Here is an 8,810-nt window from a genome sequence, read left to right as displayed (position 1 = left end):
TTTCTCCGTCATGGACGGCCCAAAGAATGTCATGCAGCTAGGTCTCCGGCCCGCCCAGGACGAAAAGCCCATTTTCTGTCATGATTTTTTGTCATAGAAGTAGGATCCCACCACATCTATGATGATACCAGGTTTTGTTACAATTATCGTCATAGAAGTGTCATATGTATGACAGAAAAAAATTGTTCGTCCCAAAATGTCACGGATGTGTCTTTTTTTGGTAGTGCAAGTTGTAATTGGGCTTAGTGCTCCGATTGTGCCTTAGGACTAGGACTGATAGGTAAATGCCCCTTACTCAACCAATGAAGGCGGGTAGGGCTTTTCTTTCTTTTGTTTAGGATTGGCAAGAGGATGGATGCCTCGGCTTCAAAGCTGTTAGAGAATGCACTCTTATCACTACAGGGACACGAGAGAAATTCCTCGAAGGTAGTATTAAAGGGATGGGGAATTACCGGTGTTAGCGACGAAGGGATTGTTTGCAAGAGAAGCTTGCCCTGTTAAGATACGAACAGGGGGCATGCCACGCATAATAGTAAAAAAAGGGAAAAGAAGAGGATTGAGGGACAGAAGGAGCTGGAGGGCAACAAGGAATAGAAGAAGTTGTTCCACTCGTAGCTCTTCTTCTTTTTTTAAAGCTTAACTCACATTTCAAGAGCGGATGCTACTCGAGCTAAAGATATGCCCCCAACTCTTGAACAGCTCTCACTTGCCTTGGCCGGTAGTTTAGATGACCGACCGTTAGGCATGGTTACCAATGATTTAACAATATATATCTTGTTTGGTGAGCCAACCGGCTTCACCGGAGGATGAAGGTAGTAGAACAAAGAGGAGCTGCATCTTTTCCTAGCCGGAGAGGAATCAAGGTCCATCTCATTAAGGTCGAACATTTAGTCTCGTTCCCAATAACAATAGGGAACATCTGGTCTTGTTTGGTTTTTCTTTCAAGGATTTTTTCTTTCTTGCAATTCTGCGAACTTTGAATGCATCATTTCCTCCATTTCTCGGAACTTATCACGGAATCTAGGCCCACTAGGACTCGGCGGGATTTCTAGTAAATCAAGCTCTCTCAGGGGTGGAAGCCAGCCCCCACTACTCGATGTTATCACTCTGCAGGAGTCAACAATGGATTTGTCTTCCTCAGTCTCTTCGAAATTTTCCAATCCTGCTATTTTCCCCAAGTCTTCTTGAGTAATATGATCCCTGAGGGTCAATCCTTTCCCTTCCCCCATTTGCCCTTTCAAATGAAAAAGAACTACCAATGCAAAAAAATGAAATGAAATGAACAATTGCTACTTCTTTATTAAATTACACCGAAAAGAAAGTCTGTAAAAAACAAGAGCCAACCTAAAACTTAACTACCCCTTGCCCTCCCACTGAACCCTTCTTTCTATCCAAAAAAAAGGAAGAGCGCACAAAAAAAGAATCTAGAAAAAACTCCGCAACTTACGCTCTCATTGCAGCGGCACCTGTTAAAGTGGCAGCAAGAAAGAAAAGACCAAAAAGAAGGGTTTTTTAATACCTCTGACAATCAAAACAAAGCAGTCTGATCATCCTTGCCCGTCCCCCTCTTCTGTCAACCGTTGAAAGAGCATAGCCCAGGAATGAACCATATCGATCCAAGGTTGCAAGGAAAGAAGAAAGGTAAACCAGACCATAGGAATCTTCTGATGAAGTCAATCGGAGAGGACGGTTACGTTCTTTGTTGCCTCATCTTCTTAGATTATAGAATTACACGGTTTATCACGATAGACATTCCAATCAATGGTTGGACGATCAATACCATCGAACTATTCCATTCCACTGCTGAATAACGGAAATGGAAGCTTTTTCTTACTGATGGACTGATCCTGGGAGTTCAGACTGACGGTTAGATGGTTGTTCGCTTGTGTGCTTATTTTCCTTCCCCACTCAAAAACAAGTGTTACAGAATGTTCTTCAATTCAAATAGGTATGATCCCGTCCATCCTTGCAGAGCTAGGCACCTGCTTCAGAATGAGAATCTTCGACAGAGATCGTTCCTTCAGTTTAGCAATCAATTAGATCCATACTGACTTAGCTTGAAGCATGGCTTGCTGTTTTGAGACTCGATGCTACTCTTGGGAACATTATTGATACATCGACTTTCAAGCATCTCGTAGTTGAGCGGTACTACCATCAACAGTACCAAGATGGAAAGAGGATGCTGAACATGGATAGAACGAGAGTCGAACTCGGATGTCTCTCTTTTCCTGTTAGTTAGGAAAGAAAGCCGATATAAACAGCTCCATATTAGCGAATTGCCTCTGACTACTCTTCCCAGGCTGGTCAAACTATAGGATTCCCATTCACTTAGTAAACTTATTGGACAGACGGGTCAACCACTTGACCGAGGGGAGTAAGGTTCGTCACCACAATCCCGATAGAAGGTCGAGTTTAAAAACAAACCGAAGACAAAGCAACGAATGAAAGGAAGGACGGCTCGCTTCTCTTTAAAACCAGGGCGGGTCACGCTGCCGGATCAGTGCGCAGGACGCACGATCTACAAACAACAATAGAGGGAGCCAACCAAGAACAAAAGAACCTGGAAACAAACCCGCGAGTGAATACCAAACAGAGTAAGAAGGAGGAAGGGCTAAAGGCGGCTTACTAAGCGAGAAGGCTCCAAGCAATAACGCATTAGAAGGGAGCTTGCTGCTTTGCAACCTAAGTGGTATAGCTAAGCTTACTCATCAAGGGCCAATAGATAGAGTTGCTCTTGTTGCTAATGGAGAAAGATTGGAGTGAAGTTTAGTATGCTTTCTAAGATTAGAGGAGGAAAAGAATGAAGGTGTGGGCGGGAAGGAGGAGGCAAGGCCCCCTCAATGTGTATTCAACTACTCATTACGGAACCACCGATTGATCCGATTAGACTTCCCGCGGGGTAGCGCGGGGAACTTGCTGAATCAACTCCTTTCCTTGGAATCGGAGGCCTGACTGAGGGTCAATCCAATGGTAACCTCAACCTAGGAATGCCTGTTTCACTTCCTTGACAGAGCCAACTGAGATGCTCTGTCTCGATGTTGACCTAACATGGATTGATTCTAAATTATGAATAAAAAATCCTGATCTCACAAAGGATCCGCAATAGCTGTGTGTACTTGAGGACTCTTAGGGAAAGAAAAGAACTTTTCTCTCTCAGCAGTTAGACCAGCTATGGGTGGGTTGATTATGTACTGCACCTTCCTTCTTCGAACCTTTTGGTATGTATTGCCCCCTAACTATAGATCAGATCCACCGGACCAGAAACTCAATTCCGCACTGCTGCTGAGTCGTCGGACTTATCCACCTCAGGGATTCGTGGAATTTCTGTTTTTGAATTGCGTTGGGGGAAATCTACCAAAGCTAGGCAGATAGATAGACTCCTTTCCCGCTGCTAAGGGAGAGCAAGAAACTAAATCAAATGATTGTTTTTTTCACCAGTGCCCTTTTTTTGTGGGTACTAAGAGTCTTCTCACTACCAACCAGCAGACATCATCATCTGGTTGGGTCTTGCCGGTATCAACAACGAGAAAGAAGAACCAAATGGAAACCGCAACTAACTATGGCTCTTGGCCCAGACAACATCCTAGGAGTAGGGGAGATCAAAACAAGAAGTCACGCCTAGACGACGACGCCCGTCCTGGGCTGCAGTAAGTAGATTGAGAGGTCGTTCCTCCCCTTGTCCCCGAAGATGGGTAATATGTTCTCATACAATGTTGCTCCAACTTTTTTCTAGAGGGCCTAGCTGGCGAGCGATCCCAGTCCGCGGCAGAGAACAAGACAGCAAGCGAGCGTACCTTTGTTTGCTTCTTTTCCACCAAGCACAGAAGTTTAAGGAGAACTGTAGGTCCGTGGCACCTAAGGAAACTCTGATTCGATCCCCCCCCGGCTGGGAGGCATCTACGTCATCCCGATCACAAGGAGAGGTTCACCATGATGGGGGGTCAGGTACTTTAATTCTTTGTGTTCCGGAAAGAATGAAATGCATAGGGGACCATCCTTTTTTTGCGGCATGCTCTCTGATTTACGGATTCGCAGGGGGGCGAGGGCCAACCTTAGTTGACTGACAATGACAAAGGCTTGCGAAACAAAGTAGCGCCTTTGAAATGGAATCTTAATTAACTATCAGTGGTGCGAAGCAGCTTAGCCCCATGGAGCTAAAGGTTATACCTTTGTAAGTGAATTGTGGTTCTTCTATGTAGGGTATTCCTCCTTTACTCTCTTAATTAACGCCGAGCTAAGTGACTTTGTGTAGCGTAGTAGAATGAAGGCTATGTACACACCGACACTCTCTTATCCCTAAGCCTCTTCGCTAACTCACTCGCCTACAAAAATGAGTAGGCGAGGCTAGGCAAACTCAGCCGCTGACTTTGACTGTACTGTAGTAGACTTTCTAGCCTTTTATTTTAGAACCCTTTCTCATGTTCTTTCATCCATCAAGTAGGCGAACCGTCAGGTCCTTAGTAGCGTTGACAAAGAAGAAGAGCCGGTGAAAAAAAAAGCTAGAATTTCCAATAGTGAGACCATCTTGAGAAGCTACCTTTCCTCTTCATATGAGGTGCGAAGAGAAACATCTCTTTTTTATGACTTCCACTTCTCAATCTCGGCCTGGAAAAGTGACTGACCCCTTGATGAATGAAAGAAAGGGTTTATGAGCCCTAGCCCTATAAGCCCACACCTGTGTAGAGTAGATCGTTCAACACCTGTGGCACAAACCCATTTTTGACCAATTGGTCTGTATATCATAGGCGACCGAACGGCCGCCCCCCGTCTTACTAGACCAACCTGCTATAATTATTCCATAAACACCTAGCGAAGATATGGAAAACAAATAAAGTAGCCTTATGTTCGGATCTGACAATACCATACCATAATCAAAAGGTACAACGGCCCAAGCGACCAGACTTAACATAAATGTAGCCACTGGAGCCATTCTAAAAAGGGAGAGATTAGCACTACTTGGTGAAATAGGTTCTTTTAGAATCAATTTCAAACCATCTGCTAGAGGTTGTAACAATCCGAATGATCCCACTACATGAGGACCCTTTCGACGTTGCACAAAAGACATTACTTTACGTTCAGCTAGCACTAAAAAGGCTACTCCTAGTAGAAGTGGTAGAATTAAACAAAGTATTTCCGCTAGAATAGCTATGTATGTTTTCGATTTTCTATTCACTCATGATCGGGCCTGACCTGGTCGACCCGATCAAACTATTTCACTTATGATCTGGCCTGGTTGACCCAATCATGACATTGAAGGATGGGACCTTTTATTGAAAAACTCCGGAACCCGAGAAGTTTTGAAGATGGTGCTCCTGTTACGTTACTTCGAATGGAATCCTCACTTGACTAAGCATAAGCGAAAACATGGCTGAGAGTAAGCAATCCCCTTTCCTAGTGGTTGAGTCATGATCAGAAATATTGCGAAAGAAAGTGAAATGTCCTATCGTCATCCCAATTTGGGTAATCCACAATGTCTCCATTTTATGTATCCATCTTGACTCATTTTCGGTGTATCGATAGTTCGTTGTATTACACTTTGAACTAACCTAGAGGCCGTGCTTAGGTGAAAATCGATATCAGTGAAGTAATCCTGGAACTCTAGAAATCGTGAAGAATTTCTTCCATTTTGTTAAATATCGCGAATATAGTGGAAAAAACTCTAGAACATTCCTTTGAATGGAATTGTTCATTGGGTTCGACTTGTTGTTCGACAAAATAGAAAGTTGTCTCTCGTATGTTATTGTAAGGTGATTCATTCAGAATATTTCTTATGTGCAGTTTCAAGATGCTAAAAAGTAGATTTGGTAATCGGCTTTTGAGCTCCATTATGTGGACTTCATCAATTTTTGAATTATGGACTTGGCGGTAGTGGTCAATACTAACTGCACCGTCTAAATGCTCCCTGACCAAGTTTGCGTACTCATCAGGGTTGAGTTGAGGGGGCAGCTGATGACCCACAAGTGTAGGGGATCTATCGTAGTCCTTTCGATAAGTAAGAGTGTCAAACCCAACGAGGAGCAGAAGGAAATGATAAGCGGTTTTCAGTAAGGTTTTATGCAAGCACTGAAATTGTAGGTGATAGATAGTTTTGTGATAAGATAAATAGTAACGAGTAACAAGTAAACAAAGTAAATAAAATGCACCAAGGTGGCCCAATCCTTTATGTAGCAAAGGATAAGCCTGGAAAATTTCTAATAGTGAGAAAGGAGCTCCCGAGGACACATGGGAATTATCGTCAAGCTAGTTTTCATCACGTTCATATGATTCGCGTTCGGTACTTTGATAATTTGATATGTGGGTCGACCGGTGCTTGGGTACTACCCTTACTTGGACAAGCATCCACTTATGATTAACCCCTATTGCAAGCATCCACAACTACAACAAAAGTATTAAGGTAAACCTAACCATAGCATGAAACATGTGGATCCAAATCAGCCCCTAACGAAGCAACGCATAAACTAGGGTTTAAGCTTCTGTCACTCTAGCAACTCATCATCTACTTATTACTTCCCTATGCCTTCCTCTTGGCCCAAATAATGGTGAAGTGTCATGTAGTCGACGTTCACATGACACCACTAGAGGAGAAGACAACATACATCTCATCAAAATATCGAATGAATACCAAATTCACATGACTACTAATAGCAAGACTTCACCCATGTCCTCAGGAGCAAACGTAACTACTCACAAAGCATATTCATGTTCATAACCAGAGGTGTAATAATATGCATTAAGGATCTGAACATATGATCTTCCACCAAGTAAACCAATAAGTATCAACTACAAGGAGTAATCAACACTACTAGCAACCCACAGGTACCAATTTTTGGTTTTGGATACAAGATTGGATACAAGAGATGAACTAGGGTTTGAGAGGAGATGGTGCTGGTGAAGATGTTGATGGAGATTGACCCCCTCCTGATGAGAGGATCATTGGTGATGACGTTGGTGACGATTTCCCCCTTCCGGAGGGAAGTGTCCCTGGCAGAACAGCTCTACCAGAGCCCTAGATTGGTTCCGCCAAGGTTCTGCCTCGTGGCGGCGGAGTTTCGTCCCGTAAGCTTGCCCACGATTTTTCCCACGGTAAAAGCCTTCATATAGTGGAAGATGGACACCGGAGGGCCACCAGGGGGCCCAGGAGACACGGGGGCGCGCCCAGTAGGAGGGGCGCCCCCCACCCTCCTGGCCAGGATGTGGGCCCCCTGATGTACTTCTTTCGCTCAATAATTCTTAATAAATCCAAAAACATGTTTCGTGGAGTTTCAAGACTTTTGGAGCAGTGCAGAATAGGTTTCCAATGTTTGCTCCTTTTCCGGCCAGAATTCCAGCTGCCGGCATTCTCCCTCTTCATAGAAAACCTTGTAAAATAAGAGAGAATAGCCATAAGTATTGAGATATAATGTGTAATAACAACCCATAATGCAATAAATATTGATATAAAAGCATGATGCAAAATGGACGTATCAGCAGCCCGTGCGCTAATTGGGCTTCGAGGTGGCTATACGCGAAAAAAGCTCGCTTCTACTGAGGCCTGTTCTGTCCTAAACTGTTCCAGAATGTTATTTGTTTCATAGGAAGATTCCAAAAGCACATTGATGCTGAAAGAATCTTCGGAACCAATGGAGAGGTTATTCTGATTGAAGGCTAGACAAATAACATGACTGAGCTATGTAAATAAAACTTGTGAAATAGCTATATAATATGATCTAAATATACAAGAATACCAAGGATAATGGATTGCAAAATAAGCTTTTTAGCTTTCTTTTGCTTTTGTGCGCGCTTTTCGCCTGCCTTCCCGACCGCGGATAGGCTACGGGGCTTTGCACTCCGACCCCATTGTGTGAATACCACATCAAGGTGACAGGATTCGAACCTATGGCCCCTTGTACCCAAAACAGATGCGCTGACCAGACTGCACTACACCTCATCTCCCCCTCAGAACATATGGATCTACCCGATCCATAAAGAAAAGAACCGCTGCTTTTAGGAAATTTTGACAATTCTCTTTCACTTGCATTTTTTCGTGAAGGCTCGCTCTCGTTCTTCTTACATCTTGCCCTTTTATCTTGAGAATTGTATCTGTGGCTACTGTTGTATTGCTAGTCTGTCTGTCCCCAATAATGATCTCTCGCTGACCGCGCCCTATAGGGATCATCGAATCGATAGCAATAAGCCCTATTTGAAGAGGTTCGTATACGGAACGCCTGGAAATTCTACTTGGAGAAAGAGATTCAATTAAGTGAGATTCGGAAGCTACAATTTCTCCTCTCCCATCAATAGGTTTAGCCAGAGCATTTATAACACGACCCAAGTTATATATGCTCACGGGTATCTGAGAAATTCTTCATGTTGCTTTTACAAAACTTCCCTCTTGATGCTAAACCATAGCTCTAACTGAGTAAAAATCCACAATTTCTAAGAACGATATGCTTTTTTGCATTTTCCACTGTGAAAGCTTCTCTCAATCCCTCCCTAGTCCCTTCTTTCCTGGGCATAGGCTTACCTGGTTGACCGCCCACATTCATTCATTGTTCGTTCTGTTGTGGAATCAAACCACAGAGCTAGCGCAATTGGGATTTAGAGTCCCATGCGTGGAACTAAAGAGGATTTTCAGTCCTCTGCTCTACCAGCCAGAACCTAGAAGGACACTTCACACCCAATTTGACACAGCTAGACTGGAAACACTACTTGTCAAGAGCACAGACCCCAGTATAGAATACTTTTTTGAGTATGTTGGTAAGGTCCGGTCATCCGCTTCTGTGCTTGCACTTCTACGTAACTAGGGGTGCAAGTCTAGTACAGTGTACTTT

The 8,810-nt window shown here is 43.6% G+C and overlaps 1 protein-coding gene and 1 pseudogene across 1 annotated transcript; one reads left to right on the top strand and one right to left on the bottom strand.

Annotated features, from left to right (window-relative positions):
- Positions 1–3,171: 3,171 nt before the first annotated feature.
- Positions 3,172–3,934, top strand: LOC119308989 (annotated as a pseudogene).
- A 759-nt stretch (positions 3,935–4,693) lies between these two features.
- LOC119308987 (NADH-ubiquinone oxidoreductase chain 1-like) lies at positions 4,694–8,529 on the bottom strand. Its single transcript, XM_037585121.1, has 2 exons — positions 8,504–8,529; positions 4,694–5,165 (listed from the first exon to the last, which is right to left on the bottom strand). Exons 1-2 carry the CDS (start codon positions 8,527–8,529, stop codon positions 4,694–4,696), a joined length of 498 nt encoding a protein of 165 aa, XP_037441018.1.
- Between the last annotated feature and the right edge of the window lie 281 nt (positions 8,530–8,810).

Source organism: Triticum dicoccoides, chromosome 5B, assembly GCF_002162155.2.
Source record: "Triticum dicoccoides isolate Atlit2015 ecotype Zavitan chromosome 5B, WEW_v2.0, whole genome shotgun sequence".
In the NCBI taxonomy this organism is placed as follows: domain Eukaryota; kingdom Viridiplantae; phylum Streptophyta; class Magnoliopsida; order Poales; family Poaceae; genus Triticum; species Triticum dicoccoides.
This window is presented reverse-complemented; position numbering and strand designations above follow the sequence as displayed.